The 20,679-nt window shown below is 28.5% G+C and overlaps 1 protein-coding gene across 1 annotated transcript in view; it reads left to right on the top strand.

Annotated features, from left to right (window-relative positions):
- LOC111629796 overlaps positions 1 to 19,876 on the top strand; it is a 34,108-nt gene extending 14,232 nt beyond the window's left edge. The window contains exons 10-29 of the mRNA XM_023373704.1: positions 2,807 to 2,883; positions 2,954 to 3,008; positions 3,078 to 3,239; positions 3,342 to 4,316; positions 4,386 to 4,552; positions 4,631 to 4,761; positions 4,879 to 4,975; positions 5,048 to 5,387; positions 9,056 to 9,132; positions 9,203 to 9,257; positions 9,327 to 9,488; positions 9,591 to 10,565; positions 10,635 to 10,801; positions 10,880 to 11,010; positions 11,128 to 11,224; positions 11,297 to 11,534; positions 18,439 to 18,527; positions 18,602 to 18,670; positions 18,743 to 18,833; positions 18,898 to 19,876. Of these exons, the coding sequence (XP_023229472.1) occupies positions 2,807 to 2,883; positions 2,954 to 3,008; positions 3,078 to 3,239; positions 3,342 to 4,316; positions 4,386 to 4,552; positions 4,631 to 4,761; positions 4,879 to 4,975; positions 5,048 to 5,387; positions 9,056 to 9,132; positions 9,203 to 9,257; positions 9,327 to 9,488; positions 9,591 to 10,565; positions 10,635 to 10,801; positions 10,880 to 11,010; positions 11,128 to 11,224; positions 11,297 to 11,534; positions 18,439 to 18,527; positions 18,602 to 18,670; positions 18,743 to 18,833; positions 18,898 to 19,232 (4,490 nt within the window). The 3' untranslated portion in view covers positions 19,233 to 19,876. The remainder of the gene's footprint in view (positions 1 to 2,806; positions 2,884 to 2,953; positions 3,009 to 3,077; positions 3,240 to 3,341; positions 4,317 to 4,385; positions 4,553 to 4,630; positions 4,762 to 4,878; positions 4,976 to 5,047; positions 5,388 to 9,055; positions 9,133 to 9,202; positions 9,258 to 9,326; positions 9,489 to 9,590; positions 10,566 to 10,634; positions 10,802 to 10,879; positions 11,011 to 11,127; positions 11,225 to 11,296; positions 11,535 to 18,438; positions 18,528 to 18,601; positions 18,671 to 18,742; positions 18,834 to 18,897) is intronic.
- The last annotated feature ends 803 nt before the right edge of the window (positions 19,877 to 20,679 follow it).

Below are 20,679 nucleotides of genomic sequence, written 5' to 3'. Positions count from 1 at the left end.
ATCAGTTAAGTTTTCTGCCTATTATTTAAAACTCTCTCATCTTTTGTTCATAATTTTTACACATAGAAATGGCAGAATTTAACTTTGATTATGACTAAATCATTTATTATTTATAACCATAAATAATGGGAATTGAACAGTTATTCAGTATCTTCCCATAGGAAATTGCTTGATAGCTATTAGTTACAAAATAATAGGAGTATATTGATTTAATTTTATTGTTTAGTAAATAACTCTTCTAGATGATTGGTAACATATGACATTTTAACTCAAAAATAGCAAAGATTTTTAATATTATCAAGAAATAAAATGTGAAGTTTCTTGGAAAAGGCAGTATTCCACACTATGACTAATTTCTGAAATCCAGGAAAGCACTATCCTGCAAACAGTGGAAAAAAGCAATTATGAAAAGTGTGCTTAAAGTTAAACGTGTTAGTAATGAATCATTCTAAAAGTAGTAGTCTTGCTCAGTCAGAATACTCTGCAGTGATGATGTTTCTTAATGAAGTGAACTAACTCTTCCTTTGTAAACTTTGTTAGAAAGGAAAAGTTAGTTCACTTCATTAAGAAAATGGCGGCCAACAATATTGATGTTTCTAAATCTACTCGAGTGTTTAAACTGTGAATTAAAAGGTGAAATGATAGGAATAACTGTCCACCCTTAGCAATCTAAGAAAAATATTTTGGATAAGGCTGCTTTAGCAACATTCATATCTTCGATTTTAGAAACAGCCATTTAGTTATAAATGAATCGTTCACAAAGTGTAACAAAATAAGAAAATGATGTTATTTTCGTTTAAGTCATTTGACTTTATGAACATATCCTATAACTATTCACCTCCATAGAAAGTTTTCTTCATAAAAATTTTAATTTTTAATCAATCCTAAAATTTAGTATGAATAATTAATCTTAAAACAGTATTTTATGAATTTCTATAGCAAATTTATATTAAAAAAATTATCTACTAATTTCTATAAATATTAAGTTTATATCATTGATGGCACCAAGACTGTGTGTGCTAAGATGAACTAAAAATGCTTATTCTGAAGAGCAGTTTTAGAATATATATATTTTTTTTATTTTATGCTGCCTGAACTTAATTTATAAAATAATAAATATAAGACATTTTTGATAAAATTTTATTAAAAATATCATTTTTAATAAAATTTTCCAAAATGATGATGTTTCCAAAATTTATTTTTGTAATTACGTAACATAAAACTAAGTGTGAGAGAATAATTATTCTATTCTCTTTATCTCAAACACATCTGAGAAGCAGAAGTTGAAAATAAATTAGCTCTAAATATAGATTGTTTTGGTTCCTATTTAACATACTTTTGTTCACTTGTTTTTAAAACAAGAAGAGTAATTATAACCTAAAGTATGAATATAGAAAATGAAAATCGTTGTTTTAAAGTAATAGAAATAAATTTTGTTGTTTAATTAATTTTTAAAAATTTATTAAAACAAAACTTTTTATTTATTTATTTTTTCTTATTTAAAATAAATTTCTTTATTGTAATAAGAAAATTTGAGAGTTAATTGTTTGGTTCTTTATAACTGAATTTTTAATAAAGTTTGGATTTATTATTAAAATTAATCAATTAATTTATAGAAAGAAATTTTTATTTTATAATTTTACTTTCTTAATTTAATGATTTATTTTAAATTACGTATGTAAAATAATAATTTATAAAATAGTAGATCATAGCTATTGCATTTTAAATAAACAATTTCATAAGATAAAATTTAGATTATACAGGAAACAAAACAATATTCAGTTTAGAATGAAATGCATTTACACATCACAATTCATCTCAGTCATATGAATTCTAAATGCATTACAGTCTTATATGGATTTCAGTGTATTCAAGTTCAGCATCAAAATCCTGCCTTAAATTTGTTGAGAGTTAGAAAATATGTTGATCCTTCTTTGATGTGAATGAGATAAAGCAGTTAAAAATTTTATTTAAATATATGTAACTCAGCAATTCTCAACTTATTTCAATCATGGAACTTTTTTCAAGTTGATAAAAAGTTTTTAAAGGATTCTATCTGCAGATGCGTAGGATCTCAACTAATGGGACAATCGAATGCGTGCATTTTTTTTAATCATTAAGTGAACACTCAAGTATTGCCAGCCTTAGGTATCAGTTCCTTTGATAAGAATGAATACTTTAATTTTCAAATATAAAAATCAAAATACTCGGGAAAGAATGAAATATATGATTTGATTCTTTGACCATTAGACTCAATGGATTTTATTTTTCACAAATGTGAGCTGAGCGGTGCCTGTGCTTAGATCTCTTTTTCCTACAGAATATTAATAATTTTTGAAACTTTAAAATATGAATGAAAAATTTATTAAAATATAAATGATTAATTAAAGCTCAAAAACTAATTTTATTGGAAGGGCTCTAGTGTTACATTGAACACAAGTTGGGAATTGCTGATCTAACTAAACCAATTGTTTAGTTACTGCAGAGAAGTTGGAAACATATCTCAAACTCCATTTTATTAAACCAACAATCCTTACATAGAAGACATCTACATAATTAATCTTTGAATTTATTCTTTAATGTTAGCTTATACATCACCAACATGTGCTGGTGATGTATAAACTAACTTTAAAGAATATTGGTATTTTTCTAGCTGTTGGCATAATCTGTTAATTGGTATTTTTATAGCAGTTGGCATAATCTGCAATATATAATTATTGTAAATATTCTTCAGAGAAATTCCTTGCAATTATCTTTTTCTCCAAATTTTGAATGATTTTAGAATTTTTTTTTTTTAACTTTGAAGGACTAGTCACTCTGCCATCTGCAACCAAAGTAGGAGAAAGTCCACCTTTAGATGTTGCCATAGAAGCCAAACCAGAGGTAAAATATTATTAAAATTTGATTTAAATTTGTTGTTTTTAATATATAATTTTAAGCATTTTATTTTTAGGAAGCTTCTATGATTGATTCTTTAGAAGCTTCATCTAGAAAAAATCAAGGAAATGGTAATCACTATTATAAAATAGGATAAAAAATTTAATTGTCATTTAATTATTCTCTGTTTTGTTTTCTAGTGTCAGTTAACTCTATTACTGGCAGTTCCGAAGAAGTTGATGTGAATATAGAAATAAATTCTATGGATAATAGTCAGTCCGAAGAACAGCTGACACCAAATGCAGATAGTTCAAAATCCAGTTTGCCTGATGTTAGTCAAGCAGAAGAAGCAAGAGAGGAAGGCAAGTATCTTATTTTAATTTCTGTCTTGATATTAAAATGTTAAGTTAGTGAGATTTCTGTCTTCGTAAGTAAATTAGTAAATATTTAATTTTAATTTTCAGAAATTATCGATGAAGAAGTTTTGGCAATAGTGTCAAATTCAAAATATCAATATCCATCATGCAATGAGGATGTGGGCCACGATACCCCATTTTTCAGTACAACTCAAAAACTTACAGATGAACCCCAGACTCCCTGTGAATTATCCACCTCAGATAATACTCACCTGAGTAACCAATCGCAAGAGGAGGAAGTAGAAACTAATGTCAAAGATGGTGTAAATATGCAAAAATTTGTTAGAAATGCCAATCGTCTCCGCTTTCTCAGTCATCACGGCCCACCACCAATAGAAATTTTCAATGAATTTGAATTTAATCATCAAACAAAAAAGAAATTTCTCTCCTGTCCAGATATACGAGAATTACAGCAGCTAATTAGAAAAAAAGAAAATAGTAGTAAAAACTCTAGTTTTTATAATATAATACAGCAAGAAAATATTGGATCTCAAGTTATTGACAAACCTTATTTAAAGAAATCTATTGATAATGTAACTCAGTTTATTCACAACAAAAATTCAGTACAAGATACAACTCTGTTTAATACAACAGATAATTCATATTTAAGTAAGCCTATAAATGATATATCTGAAAATATTACTAAAATAGAAGAAAAAAATGCATATTCATTTATTCCTGTACAGAATACTAAATCCTCTAGCCAAACTAGTTGTGAAAATACTACAGTTACTATATCATCACCTCCTTATAGTCATTTGTTTCCTTTTGCTTTAGAAGGTCTAAGCTATTCCCAACCTATGTATGTAAGAGAGTATACAGAAAATATTTTTATTCAGAAACCTAAGACTATGATGGGCCAGGTAGAAGGTAGGCAGTTTTATGGAGAAAGACCTTTCTACACTACTCTTTCACCTCCTGAAATATTAGATCGTCATTTACAATTAGGAAATGATGTCTATATGAAAGAACTAAATGTCCCATTAACGAGCACCATTGGCACTGATTGGACACATTTTGGAGGTAAGAAGTTGTATAATGTCTTAATAAATTTTTAAAAAATTGATGATTTTAATTTATCATATATAAAAGGTCAACCCCCAGCTGATGTATTACGTATCTTACGGGGACAAGTTTTATTATTACATAACCAATTACTGTTTGAAAGAAACAAGAGAGAGATTCATGCTGAACGTAATAGAAGACTCCTGGGAAAGGCCAAGAGAGCGTGGATGTTAGAAGAACAAAATGGGGCAATGGTAACTTTTTAATTATAATTTTAATAAATTCACATAGTACAGTTAATACAGAAATTCTGAATGTTTACTTTTGTAAAGAAAGACCAACTTCAGTTGCAAGAAAGAAAAATCCAAGATCTAGAAAATGAGATTAATAAATTGTCCAATTTGTATCTTAAACAACAAGATGCAAAAGAACAAAAGTTTGAAGAACTAAATAAAAGACTCAGGTGATTGTTGATTGCTTTTTTTATTAACATTTTTTTGAAAATTTCTAACAAAATCTTTGAATACACTAAACTAAACTAAAATATTAATCTTTATTGAATAATTTTGTTTTATATTAGGGAATTGACACACAATAATATAGCTTTAAAAGAAATAAATTCTAAAATAGATGAGCAATTAATCCAACAGAAGCAAGAAAATGAAGTTTTACGATGTGTAAGAAAAAGATTCTGTTTTGTTTCGCTTGATATTTTATAACTTTAGAAAAATTTTTTATGTAATTTTTAGGAATTAAGAAAAGTTTACAGTCAGTTAACAGAAACAAAATTAGAGTTAGATTCTGCATTCAGACAAGTAAATAGATGTCAAAAATTAGAAGAGGAGGCAAAATGGCTGTCAAAACAGGTTGTTTTGCTGGGAGAAATGAATCAACACTTCAGAGAAAGGATTGAGAGCTTACAACCATCTCCAGTAATTGCTGCTGAAGATGCAATGTGGAAAGCATCTGCTCTATCTGAAATATCTGGTATGCAAAAAATATTTTCATACATAAAATTTTGGTTTATAATTTTGAAGTATATAATAACTAGCTGTTACTCACAACTTTGCACCTGCAGATTTTGCAAGCAAACCCCATTTATATTCAGTATTTCAACAACTGTTGTAATTGTTATATACCTCTGAGAATCAAACAAACTATTTTCAATTTGATCAATTTTCTGGAACATTTACAATCATTCTATAAATAAACCAATATGCAATAACAAATTCGAATTTAAAACGGTTCGAACATTTGGTTAAAAAATCAAAGTACAGTAGAGCATCGATTATCCGACTCAGTTGGGGACTGGGGTTGGTCAGATAACTGAAAAAACGGATAACCAAAAAATATGAAAAAATACATTATTAGTATATCTCATGTAATTAGTATATTAGTATATCGCTATTAACCTACTTCGCGTTGAATTTTCATTGATGTTAAGCCTAACAAAAATTTTTTTAAAATAATAATTGTTGCTATTGTNATATATGAAGATATAAAAAAATAAATAAATTTTGATTTCATACAGTCAAGTGGGATAAAAATTATGAAATTACCTAATTTTTAATTTATTATAATTTTGAAAAACACAACAGTATATTTTTGTGAATAAAGTTTCATTGTTGCATTTGAATAAAAATTTTTAATGTATTGATTGCAATATTTTACTATGCATGCTAATTTTTAACATGATGTTAGTTAAATATTTTACTCTATATCCTGTGTTAAAATAAGTACTGTACACATATTTTAACATCATAAATCACTTTTATTGCACTTAACTTTGCATAATCAATCAAAAACATATTCTGGAAAATATGAAATGATTTTTAAACATTTAAGAAATGCAATAGTACTTTTTTGATCCTTAGTTGGTGTGAGGAAGTTTCCAAATCTAATCTCATTTAATCCAAATCTAGGTAATAAGCTTTGATTATAGAAAAACCTTATCAGTTAAGTTTTCTGCCTATTATTTAAAACTCTCTCATCTTTTGTTCATAATTTTTACACATAGAAATGGCAGAATTTAACTTTGATTATGACTAAATCATTTATTATTTATAACCATAAATAATGGGAATTGAACAGTTATTCAGTATCTTCCCATAGGAAATTGCTTGATAGCTATTAGTTACAAAATAATAGGAGTATATTGATTTAATTTTATTGTTTAGTAAATAACTCTTCTAGATGATTGGTAACATATGACATTTTAACTCAAAAATAGCAAAGATTTTTAATATTATCAAGAAATAAAATGTGAAGTTTCTTGGAAAAGGCAGTATTCCACACTATGACTAATTTCTGAAATCCAGGAAAGCACTATCCTGCAAACAGTGGAAAAAAGCAATTATGAAAAGTGTGCTTAAAGTTAAACGTGTTAGTAATGAATCATTCTAAAAGTAGTAGTCTTGCTCAGTCAGAATACTCTGCAGTGATGATGTTTCTTAATGAAGTGAACTAACTCTTCCTTTGTAAACTTTGTTAGAAAGGAAAAGTTAGTTCACTTCATTAAGAAAATGGCGGCCAACAATATTGATGTTTCTAAATCTACTCGAGTGTTTAAACTGTGAATTAAAAGGTGAAATGATAGGAATAACTGTCCACCCTTAGCAATCTAAGAAAAATATTTTGGATAAGGCTGCTTTAGCAACATTCATATCTTCAATTTTAGAAACAGCCATTTAGTTATAAATGAATCGTTCACAAAGTGTAACAAAATAAGAAAATGATGTTATTTTCGTTTAAGTCATTCGACTTTATGAACATATCCTATAACTATTCACCTCCATAGAAAGTTTTCTTCATAAAAATTTTAATTTTTAATCAATCCTAAAATTTAGTATGAATAATTAATCTTAAAACAGTATTTTATGAATTTCTATAGCAAATTTATATTAAAAAAATTATCTACTAATTTCTATAAATATTAAGTTTATATCATTGATGGCACCAAGACTGTGTGTGCTAAGATGAACTAAAAATGCTTATTCTGAAGAGCAGTTTTAGAATATATATATTTTTTTTATTTTATGCTGCCTGAACTTAATTTATAAAATAATAAATATAAGACATTTTTGATAAAATTTTATTAAAAATATCATTTTTAATAAAATTTTCCAAAATGATGATGTTTCCAAAATTTATTTTTGTAATTACGTAACATAAAACTAAGTGTGAGAGAATAATTATTCTATTCTCTTTATCTCAAACACATCTGAGAAGCAGAAGTTGAAAATAAATTAGCTCTAAATATAGATTGTTTTGGTTCCTATTTAACATACTTTTGTTCACTTGTTTTTAAAACAAGAAGAGTAATTATAACCTAAAGTATGAATATAGAAAATGAAAATCGTTGTTTTAAAGTAATAGAAATAAATTTTGTTGTTTAATTAATTTTTAAAAATTTATTAAAACAAAACTTTTTATTTATTTATTTTTTCTTATTTAAAATAAATTTCTTTATTGTAATAAGAAAATTTGAGAGTTAATTGTTTGGTTCTTTATAACTGAATTTTTAATAAAGTTTGGATTTATTATTAAAATTAATCAATTAATTTATAGAAAGAAATTTTTATTTTATAATTTTACTTTCTTAATTTAATGATTTATTTTAAATTACGTATGTAAAATAATAATTTATAAAATAGTAGATCATAGCTATTGCATTTTAAATAAACAATTTCATAAGATAAAATTTAGATTATACAGGAAACAAAACAATATTCAGTTTAGAATGAAATGCATTTACACATCACAATTCATCTCAGTCATATGAATTCTAAATGCATTACAGTCTTATATGGATTTCAGTGTATTCAAGTTCAGCATCAAAATCCTGCCTTAAATTTGTTGAGAGTTAGAAAATATGTTGATCCTTCTTTGATGTGAATGAGATAAAGCAGTTAAAAATTTTATTTAAATATATGTAACTCAGCAATTCTCAACTTATTTCAATCATGGAACTTTTTTCAAGTTGATAAAAAGTTTTTAAAGGATTCTATCTGCAGATGCGTAGGATCTCAACTAATGGGACAATCGAATGCGTGCATTTTTTTTAATCATTAAGTGAACACTCAAGTATTGCCAGCCTTAGGTATCAGTTCCTTTGATAAGAATGAATACTTTAATTTTCAAATATAAAAATCAAAATACTCGGGAAAGAATGAAATATATGATTTGATTCTTTGACCATTAGACTCAATGGATTTTATTTTTCACAAATGTGAGCTGAGCGGTGCCTGTGCTTAGATCTCTTTTTCCTACAGAATATTAATAATTTTTGAAACTTTAAAATATGAATGAAAAATTTATTAAAATATAAATGATTAATTAAAGCTCAAAAACTAATTTTATTGGAAGGGCTCTAGTGTTACATTGAACACAAGTTGGGAATTGCTGATCTAACTAAACCAATTGTTTAGTTACTGCAGAGAAGTTGGAAACATATCTCAAACTCCATTTTATTAAACCAACAATCCTTACATAGAAGACATCTACATAATTAATCTTTGAATTTATTCTTTAATGTTAGCTTATACATCACCAACATGTGTTGGTGATGTATAAACTAACTTTAAAGAATATTGGTATTTTTCTAGCTGTTGGCATAATCTGTTAATTGGTATTTTTATAGCAGTTGGCATAATCTGCAATATATAATTATTGTAAATATTCTTCAGAGAAATTCCTTGCAATTATCTTTTTCTCCAAATTTTGAATGATTTTAGAATTTTTTTTTTTTAACTTTGAAGGACTAGTCACTCTGCCATCTGCAACCAAAGTAGGAGAAAGTCCACCTTTAGATGTTGCCATAGAAGCCAAACCAGAGGTAAAATATTATTAAAATTTGATTTAAATTTGTTGTTTTTAATATATAATTTTAAGCATTTTATTTTTAGGAAGCTTCTATGATTGATTCTTTAGAAGCTTCATCTAGAAAAAATCAAGGAAATGGTAATCACTATTATAAAATAGGATAAAAAATTTAATTGTCATTTAATTATTCTCTGTTTTGTTTTCTAGTGTCAGTTAACTCTATTACTGGCAGTTCCGAAGAAGTTGATGTGAATATAGAAATAAATTCTATGGATAATAGTCAGTCCGAAGAACAGCTGACACCAAATGCAGATAGTTCAAAATCCAGTTTGCCTGATGTTAGTCAAGCAGAAGAAGCAAGAGAGGAAGGCAAGTATCTTATTTTAATTTCTGTCTTGATATTAAAATGTTAAGTTAGTGAGATTTCTGTCTTCGTAAGTAAATTAGTAAATATTTAATTTTAATTTTCAGAAATTATCGATGAAGAAGTTTTGGCAATAGTGTCAAATTCAAAATATCAATATCCATCATGCAATGAGGATGTGGGCCACGATACCCCATTTTTCAGTACAACTCAAAAACTTACAGATGAACCCCAGACTCCCTGTGAATTATCCACCTCAGATAATACTCATCTGAGTAACCAATCGCAAGAGGAGGAAGTAGAAACTAATGTCAAAGATGGTGTAAATATGCAAAAATTTGTTAGAAATGCCAATCGTCTCCGCTTTCTCAGTCATCACGGCCCACCACCAATAGAAATTTTCAATGAATTTGAATTTAATCATCAAACAAAAAAGAAATTTCTCTCCTGTCCAGATATACGAGAATTACAGCAGCTAATTAGAAAAAAAGAAAATAGTAGTAAAAACTCTAGTTTTTATAATATAATACAGCAAGAAAATATTGGATCTCAAGTTATTGACAAACCTTATTTAAAGAAATCTATTGATAATGTAACTCAGTTTATTCACAACAAAAATTCAGTACAAGATACAACTCTGTTTAATACAACAGATAATTCATATTTAAGTAAGCCTATAAATGATATATCTGAAAATATTACTAAAATAGAAGAAAAAAATGCATATTCATTTATTCCTGTACAGAATACTAAATCCTCTAGCCAAACTAGTTGTGAAAATACTACAGTTACTATATCATCACCTCCTTATAGTCATTTGTTTCCTTTTGCTTTAGAAGGTCTAAGCTATTCCCAACCTATGTATGTAAGAGAGTATACAGAAAATATTTTTATTCAGAAACCTAAGACTATGATGGGCCAGGTAGAAGGTAGGCAGTTTTATGGAGAAAGACCTTTCTACACTACTCTTTCACCTCCTGAAATATTAGATCGTCATTTACAATTAGGAAATGATGTCTATATGAAAGAACTAAATGTCCCATTAACGAGCACCATTGGCACTGATTGGACACATTTTGGAGGTAAGAAGTTGTATAATGTCTTAATAAATTTTTAAAAAATTGATGATTTTAATTTATCATATATAAAAGGTCAACCCCCAGCTGATGTATTACGTATCTTACGGGGACAAGTTTTATTATTACATAACCAATTACTGTTTGAAAGAAACAAGAGAGAGATTCATGCTGAACGTAATAGAAGACTCCTGGGAAAGGCCAAGAGAGCGTGGATGTTAGAAGAACAAAATGGGGCAATGGTAACTTTTTAATTATAATTTTAATAAATTCACATAGTACAGTTAATACAGAAATTCTGAATGTTTACTTTTGTAAAGAAAGACCAACTTCAGTTGCAAGAAAGAAAAATCCAAGATCTAGAAAATGAGATTAATAAATTGTCCAATTTGTATCTTAAACAACAAGATGCAAAAGAACAAAAGTTTGAAGAACTAAATAAAAGACTCAGGTGATTGTTGATTGCTTTTTTTATTAACATTTTTTTGAAAATTTCTAACAAAATCTTTGAATACACTAAACTAAACTAAAATATTAATCTTTATTGAATAATTTTGTTTTATATTAGGGAATTGACACACAATAATATAGCTTTAAAAGAAATAAATTCTAAAATAGATGAGCAATTAATCCAACAGAAGCAAGAAAATGAAGTTTTACGATGTGTAAGAAAAAGATTCTGTTTTGTTTCGCTTGATATTTTATAACTTTAGAAAAATTTTTTATGTAATTTTTAGGAATTAAGAAAAGTTTACAGTCAGTTAACAGAAACAAAATTAGAGTTAGATTCTGCATTCAGACAAGTAAATAGATGTCAAAAATTAGAAGAGGAGGCAAAATGGCTGTCAAAACAGGTTGTTTTGCTGGGAGAAATGAATCAACACTTCAGAGAAAGGATTGAGAGCTTACAACCATCTCCAGTAATTGCTGCTGAAGATGCAATGTGGAAAGCATCTGCTCTATCTGAAATATCTGGTATGCAAAAAATATTTTCATACATAAAATTTTGGTTTATAATTTTGAAGTATATAATAACTAGCTGTTACTCACAACTTTGCACCTGCAGATTTTGCAAGCAAACCCCATTTATATTCAGTATTTCAACAACTGTTGTAATTGTTATATACCTCTGAGAATCAAACAAACTATTTTCAATTTGATCAATTTTCTGGAACATTTACAATCATTCTATAAATAAACCAATATGCAATAACAAATTCGAATTTAAAACGGTTCGAACATTTGGTTAAAAAATCAAAGTACAGTAGAGCATCGATTATCCGACTCAGTTGGGGACTGGGGTTGGTCAGATAACTGAAAAAACGGATAACCAAAAAATATGAAAAAATACATTATTAGTATATCTCATGTAATTAGTATATTAGTATATCGCTATTAACCTACTTCGCGTTGAATTTTCATTGATGTTAAGCCTAACAAAAATTTTTTTAAAATAATAATTGTTGCTATTGTATCATTAAAAATTAGAAAATTAAGCCTCGTTTAAATACTGGCTCCCTTTCATGGTCGAGCCATGTTGCCAGCTAAAACACGTAAAAATACTATTAAAGTAGCCAAGACATATGTTGTAGCCAAAAAGTTGCCAAATGTTGTAGCGCCACATCACTAGCGGACATTTGAATTTGCTGACTAGAACGGTCGGTTAACCGACGTGACGGTTAATCGGGGGTCAGATAATCGATGCTCTACTGTATATAAAAATATTTATAACAATGTCTGAAATGTTATCAATTTAATACACCTAAGTACTGAATGAAGACTAAATGTAGTTGAAAACAAAAAATTGCATCTAAAATAGTACAGTAGAAGCCGTTTTTTGGGTTAAGCCTTAATCCTCTCCCTCTCCCCTGCAGGGGAAATTTTGAAAAATCCCTTCTTAGTGTGCATTTTCATGACGTACCCTAATGGTATACAAAATTTCACCTCTTTAGGTTCAGTGGTTTGCTCTGGGTGATGATGAATCAATCAGTCAGTCAGAACAAGTAATTTTATATATTTAGATATTTTAAACAACCTTATACACTAAAATCTGTCTAAAATGGACAGTCTACAAAATGGAAACCTGCCTAAACAGAAAATAAATCTTGGAATAGTACAATTTGCTATATAAAATACTATTATAAAACCTGTAACATGGAGAAGGAAAATTTTTGGGTACCAATTGCATAATATAATCTGAGTAAAGTGGATTTTTTTAGTATAACCAGCAACTAAATTTTAACTTTTTAAACTTTAAATTGCTAGTAACCAGAACTTATTCTAAGTTTTAGCAATTTTATCATAAAACTTATTGCATTGTAAGTCACTTAAAACATTATTGCTTAGTCTTATAATTAGTGTTACTTTTATGGCTTCAATATTTAATTCCTAATTCTCTTTTGACCATAGAAAATTTGCAAGTGAAAATATTCTTTCTGCTGAAGCTGTAGTTCTGAAAAATAAAGGACTAATTCAATCAATTGATTAAAATCCTGGAATTCAAGATCATTTTTGTGCATTTCATTAAATACAGTTGAATCTGTATCTCAAATCTCACAGAAACGAGAAAAAAAATTTTAGATACAGGTTTTGAGGTATAGTAACTCCTACACGGTAAACTGTAGTAGGCTTTATTTGTGGTACAGTATTTTATTAATACAATAGCAAGTACAGCACATATCTATATTTGGTATAAATAAAACATTTTTGGCATACCTTAACACAAATTGCTTGTCAATAGTTTCTAATGCCTTTCTTCAACCAATTAGAACAAGCAAAACTCACAGCCTTAGCCCACCAGTGGCAGAGTGGATAAAAACCACTGAACACTGGCAGTTGGTCATGAGTTTGCCTCACCAGCAGACTGGCTATTTGGAGTTTTCTGGGTTTTCTTCATATTTGTAACACCTAAATAGGAGCCAGTTTCCCGTAGAAAGTTTTCCTAGGAGACACGGAGACACCAACCCCTCAGCAGATTGTCTATATGTCAAGTTGCTGTAAACCAGGGGTCGCCAAACTTTTCTAACCGTCGACCCCCAACCACTTTCCAAAACCTCACATTGACCCCACCGTAAAGTTTTATTACAAGTGTAAGTGTATGAGCAAAAAAAACGTTGTGATCTCTGTATAAGCAAAAAAAAAAAAAAAGGTTGTGACCCCTTAGCAGCATCGACCCCTTAGCCGCGTCGACCCCCCAATGATGTTGCATTGACCCCTGGGGGTCGATATCGACCACTTTGGCGACCCCTGCTGTAAACAAACAAGCCAAATCAAATTTATAGCCAATCAGTCTTATTTCTATGTACTGTATGTATAGCAAGAGATGTTTCTCAACTACAATTTATGCTATCAAAAGGTAGTTGCCAAGCTTTGGAATTGTAATTGACACTTTAGTCCATAATTTGAGATAAACAGGTTTTGGGAGAAAATTATTTGATATAAACATGAAAAATATAATGAATTTAGACTGAAAATGCAGGGAAAAAAATAAATTTTGAGATACAGGTTCAACTGTATGGTTTACCCATCGTCTGTCAGCTATATTGAATTTTTCTTCATTCCGTTTCTAAAAATGATTTTTATTATTGACTTTATTAGTGTCCATCAATCAAATAATTGAATTTCATGTGTTATGTTTGTGTAACGTGTTTTGTAAATTCAATGAAACTATTTTGTATTTCTTGCCATTCAGGCATCTTATTCAGCAGCATACATTCCAATTTATGACCCTTGTCAATACAGAATAAACATTTTGACAAAATCACAAGCTTAAAATACAATATACAAATGTGTTTAATAAATAAACTAGAGTGCTAACTTTTTATTTCAAAAACAGACAAAAAGTGAAAATTTTGCTAGAATGGCAGAATAGCTGGGACAGAGCAAAACAATGTACAATGTCCTGCTCAAAACAGTATACTATGGTAAGCCTATAATTAACTCACTCTTTGGGAATATAGAATATTAAAAAGTACACATTATGTTTGGAAAGAGCAACATACAGTAAAAGTTTTAAAAGCAGTTATAAAAATAAAATTAATTTGATGTCTTTACATTCTTTCATAAATAAAACTTATCAAATTACAGCAAATACTTTAGGATGAAATGCTTCTCACAGTTCTTATTAGCCTAAGAACACACTTGCAAGTTTTAGTCGCACAACAGAAAATCACCGTGAATTCCTAGGCTAAAATTAGGTCTCATTCATTTTTTTTTTAATTGCTGTGATTATTTGACAGCTTGTGTGGACATTCATATTAAAAACTGTGCCTTTCATTTTTGAGACTAAATTGCATGTGCATTCTTAGGCTTAGCTAGACAAATGAAAACAACAAATGCCAAATGAGAAAATTCTGAGAATAATCAAAATTCAGTACTGTATTATTAACTTGAAGAATAACAACAAAAATTAATTTTTAAGACTAACTACTATTGTAATGTATGAGTAATTTTTGAATAAAAATTCTAAGTTTTATGTTAGTTTAACTTTACAATTGTTAATATCCTCTTTTTCTATATTAATAAAAAACATCTCTCTTTATAACACAGAAAACATGCCAAAATAGAAAATTCTGGCTGGTACTGTTACATTCCATTTAAACAGGTTTTACTACACACTGAAATTTTATAATCAGCTGCACAATTGGAAAATAATTTAATGATCTTATGAAATTCTGTTTAGATAATTATCAAAAACAGGTGGAAGGAAAGCTAATCTTTTATAAAGTAATATTATAATATTAATACAGAGAATTTTTGAAAGTTTTGAAAAAGCTCAGATTTTTCATGAAAATTTAATTATATTCTAATGGAAACAATAAAGTTTATTTTTATTCTTTAAATATAACTTCAAGAAAGTCAAAATAAATGCAAGTCAGTTTCCTAAAGGAAATTATTATATTTATTTTTTGCAATGATTTGATTTATCAATGACATATGTTAGCGCATTAAGGCTATGTAGCCAGTCACTCTTTCACTCAGTTATGGAAAAACCAACAGTGAATGGACTAGCATTGATCTTAATTTTTATTTTAAGGTTATATATATATAAGAAAATATAAAGTAATTTTGATTGTGGTTCCGAGAATAAAGTTAGTTTGTTTGAAAAAGAATAAAAGCATCTAATTGTTTAGATAAATAGAATGTTTAGAATGTAAGGAATCATATTTGAATGCCAAAAATCTTTTACAGATGTGTGTCATGTAATGATGGAAATCTCAAAAGATTGTAATTGAGCTGAGAAATTTGTAGCTACCTGTAACTTTTTTATTTAAATACATAAATACTTATACATATTACACAAAGCCTATATGAGTAGTAGACTACACCATATAAGGTTTATCTAATTATACTATAATGTTTGTTTTATGACATTTCTTGGAATATATCCCCATCATTAAACTGCATATACTTTATTTCAGGCAACTATATTTTTAATTGGAAACTAATCTTTCAACACATTGTATACAGTGCCAATTGTAAACCTTAATCTTGATATTCAATTCTCATAGGAATGAATTTCTGTTGAATGAAATAGCTGTTAGGTACCAAATTCTTTACAAATTTATTTAGGCTAAACAGAAATTAATGATTAGAATTTATGCTTAATATAGTTAGCATTGTCATCTATTAACAATTTTAAACAATTTAGAAATGAATTGAAGTTTAAATCTCGTACCCACTGTAAACTGGACATGCAAGCAAGATAATTAATTCTAGTATAGTGTAAAATATATACTACTAAAAACTAAAGAAATTAGTATTTTGTTACTTAGTTTTATATCAAAATTGGATTTTTATCATTTGTTTTATAGGTATAATTACTTTTCTGACTAAACATTTAATTTTTTTTTTCTTTAATCAACAAAATCAGTATATAAATAGCATCTGACTAACAACTGTTCTAGGACTTCCATTTTAAGTTAAATATAATTGATCGGATAGTTTCCAAAATTATGCATAAACCTACATTATATCACATACAAATACATACATTTAAATCGTTTGCTGCATGTAGATACTATAATATAATGCAGTATTGTTTAATTTTTTCTTTGTTGTTTCCATCCTGTGGATTTTTGCCCATCTGGATTCAGTCCTGGGCCTTCAGTCATAACAGTTTGAATCTGTAGTATCTAAATAGTAGAAGGAAGTTAAGGTATCACCTACTAACACTCAGTATGTTTATTTATTAATAAAGATTTATGAAGTGCAGATAACACCTACATTCAAAGAAATTGAAAATTGTACTGGAGAAGTATTACAATAAAAAATAAAATCAACTTTACACAGAAATTGCTACTTTTTATATATTATTGTTATAATATAAATTCTGTAGAATACTAGTTTTGTTTTTGCTCTTCAGACACTGATGATGCAAACTTCATTTAATTGTTGTATTGTGCAATTACAGAGTGCAGTTGTTTGTTTGAACTTGAAAACATTTTTAATGCATGAGTTTTGATCATGCATGTGAATGGTCCTGTCTGGAGGTTGGGGACTGACTGATTATTTATCACATAACACAAATACACTTTATTCTTGTTATGATTAATAAAGTTAGTTGAAATAGAATACAAATACATTGATGGAATAAATGATCAAAATTAATGCACTTTGTTTTATGGATGTCCTTTTGTTATTAAAACTGATGAATGGCAAATCACTATATGTAAATTATGTTAAAGATATTTTTGTATTTGTTTTCAAATTAATCTTATGTTCCTTTTCACACTGCAGAATCAATAGCATAAGTGAAGTTGATCTTTACAGGCTTTTGCTGCCTACAAATGTGTGAATTTGTTTTCTTAAAAGTAGCCTTCTGGAATCAGGATATCAGAAATTGTAAAACAATAAAGTTAAGAACAACAGTTTAGTTTATGTAAATTTTTAAAATTTATTTTTTGCTAGGAAAGAGCACGTATAGAAAGATTGACTCTATTTGTATTTACTAGTGTTCCTGTAGTGTAAGAAAGATATACAGTAGACCCCCCCCCTATAACACAGGTTCGTATAATGCAGATTCGTATATCGCGGCAAAAAAATTGAGACCATATTCATATAAAGATGCTAAAAGAGACTTGTAAAATGCGGTAAAACGTCATCACCGACTCGTGTTGCAACAGGATTGGTCGAATCTGGACCAATAGTGGACGAGCAGCCGAACTACTTACATGCTACAGAGAGTTTAGGTGGGTAAGTTGAGTTTACTATCGTCTGTACAGTATATAGGCCTAAATTAGGTACTGTAAGTCTAATACAGTACTGTAATTTTATACATTTCTTGTGAAAAAAACATTTCTTATTCAACGGTCATAAAAATTATTTCTAATAATGATGTCTCCAAAGTTCAACAAATTTTTCGCAGAAAAATAACTTATCATTTTTCGCTGCTCCGTGACGAAAACAAGCTTAAGCAATGGCGTGGTCAAATGGTGCACACTCAGTAAGTAATCCTACAATTTTTTGTTTATAGCATAGTTTATACAGATTATTCCCAAAAAATTATACGTGTTTTGGAAATGTTGAGTGAAATTAGTCTAGAATCGATTAATTTTATGGAAGAAAATCTTTCAAATAGCCATAGTCCGTAAACTGCACACGTGCCGGGCTGTGATTGGCTCATGTATTTGAGAATTCCTACAACGCAAAATTCTTATAAAGCGGAACGTATCTACCGCGTTATAGGGGGGTTGACTGTACTAAGAATTTACTTTTATATTTATGTTCAAATTACTTGTATTATTCTAGATTTTATCATTACATGAAACTTATGTATATCTAATATAAAATTTCATTAGACTGCTTTTATTCAGATATGAAAGATATTTGTATAATTAATTTATACATTCACTTTGACAATGAATGTGTGTTTTTCTAGCACTTAAACAGAAACTAGAAGCCAAAACAATTCTTCTAGAAGATTATCAATCAAAAAATGCACAATTAGAAACTGCCATTGCTAACAATGTAAGCTCAAATTCTTTTGACTAGAAACCTTAGAAGTTATTTAATGTTGCTATATTAACCTTTCCCTTTTTTAGAATACAATTATGGCAGAACAGAAACAACTTTTAGAAATGACCAAGTCATGTCATCAGGACATTTTAAATGTAAGTACACTGTACAATTTTAATTAGTAGTTTTGTGTAAGATAATTTTGCAATATGCTAATTTATTCGCAGGCTAAAGATTCAAAAATAGCTACTCTTCAGAAAATATGGGAACAACAAGAAGTGTATATTTTGGAATTACAACAAAAATTAAAAATTGCAGGTAAGCAATAAAAATAAATTTTTGTTTTGATGTCCTTTATACATTTTGATTTTATTCTATTTAGAAAGTAAAGCCTCAACACCAACTCGCAGAGAGAGGCAAAAAGTGGCAGAGAACATTGCCAGTCGCATGCCCATGCTGGTGCCAGAGACTGCGGCAGACAAGACCGACAGTAATCCATTTTGTTCTGAAGAGCCTGCTTCGGATGTGCTGGATACTGCTGAAGAGACCTCGAGGATAGGAGAACTTCAGAATTCTGACATGCCAAGGATAAATCGTCAGCGCCTGTGTGAAAATCTGGAAAGCTGCGTTGATCTTCCAGAAAGCGTCGAGGATGACCCGCAATCTCAAGTGCTATCCACCAATGGAAACGACTACATTTCGGATAGTGTTAAATAAACAGTTGTGTACATAAGTTTGTTACGAGACATACATATGTTTATATTGCTCAAAAGAGAGGAAAAAAGCCGAATCTACTTAGTGTATAGAATAGGCAAAACAGGATTATGTGAAAACTCCAAAAGAAAAAGATATATCACCATAAGTATCATTTACTATGGGAACAAGCTTTTTAAAATAAGTGCAGCAATTTCTCAACGGTTGAATTATATTTAAAACAAATTTTAATTATTTATGATGAAAGCTTTAACACAAATTGTAATTTATGATTTAATTTCTGTAGAAATGATTTCATTTAATGCAGTTCTGCCCACTCAGGAATATGATAAAATACAAGAAAATACAAAAAGTTTTTTTGTTTTGATTAAAGTGTAGTTTTGTAAATTTTGTGAACAAATAAATAATTTGACTGCATTAAATTGAAACTGTTACATTGTCACAAGTTAATCCACCAATAGTTATTTTATTTCTAAACAGTTGTATATTTTTACATATTAGAATTATAAACACAACCAATTTTATTATTATTACATTTTTGTTGTACAATTTCATTTCTTTTATTATAAACATGCCATTTAAAAGATTGGTTATTGAATGCATGCAATGGGAAATAAGATAACGAATGCATTAGGTATGTGTGTAAAAATCCTGCGCCAAAATCAATTTTTAATTATCCTCTTTTTGATTGTCACCTAAAGATATCGAAGTCATTAAATTCCCAGTCAGGATATAGAATTTTCTTTTTACCAGAATTTAGTTGTGTTAAATGAACTAGAACTATGTGAAATAGAGATTCCTTAAGTGGTTTGATAAAAAATATTCAAAGGTCATTAAACAGAAGCAGAGAATTTATTTGTGGAAAAATTTTATTGGAAGTAATTCGGAGATTGAATTGCTATCCTGTGAGTTTGAAGGACCTCGTGCACCAACTGCAAAATTCCTTCTGAGTTGCACGTAGGTGGTATTTATGGCAAGATGCACACTTGTGACATTTTCTGTAAGATTAGCATTTTTGACCTCTTCTGCTTAAGAATTTTGAGTGTTACTTGTCAATAAAAATGGGAAATTGAACTACTAGTAGGAACTTCATACATATAAACAATGCTGCTTCTTGCTACCACAATTCTTAGAAAATTTATTGAGAATGGACGAGATCAATAATTTATTACGACAATAGTTTTTTTTTTTTTGCAAACGTCAAACTTTTAACATTCAAACTATTTAAGCATTTGCATATAATTCTAGAGGGAAAGAATTTATACTATATTACTGGAAAATCAACAATTATATCATTAAAAATAACTGTACGTGGAATGTAAACTCTTATTTTTATACATACAACATCTTCATGTGCGCCTTTATTTTTCTAGAATCGATTAATTTTATGGAAGAAAATCTTTCAAACAGCCGTAGTACGTAAACTTCACACGTGTCGGGCTGTGATTGG

Source organism: Centruroides sculpturatus, unplaced genomic scaffold (genome assembly GCF_000671375.1).
Source record: "Centruroides sculpturatus isolate CEXI.00-Female unplaced genomic scaffold, Cexi_2.0 scaffold446, whole genome shotgun sequence".
In the NCBI taxonomy this organism is placed as follows: domain Eukaryota; kingdom Metazoa; phylum Arthropoda; class Arachnida; order Scorpiones; family Buthidae; genus Centruroides; species Centruroides sculpturatus.
The sequence above is the reverse complement of the archived record's forward strand: the minus strand, read 5'-3'. Positions and strand labels throughout refer to the sequence as shown.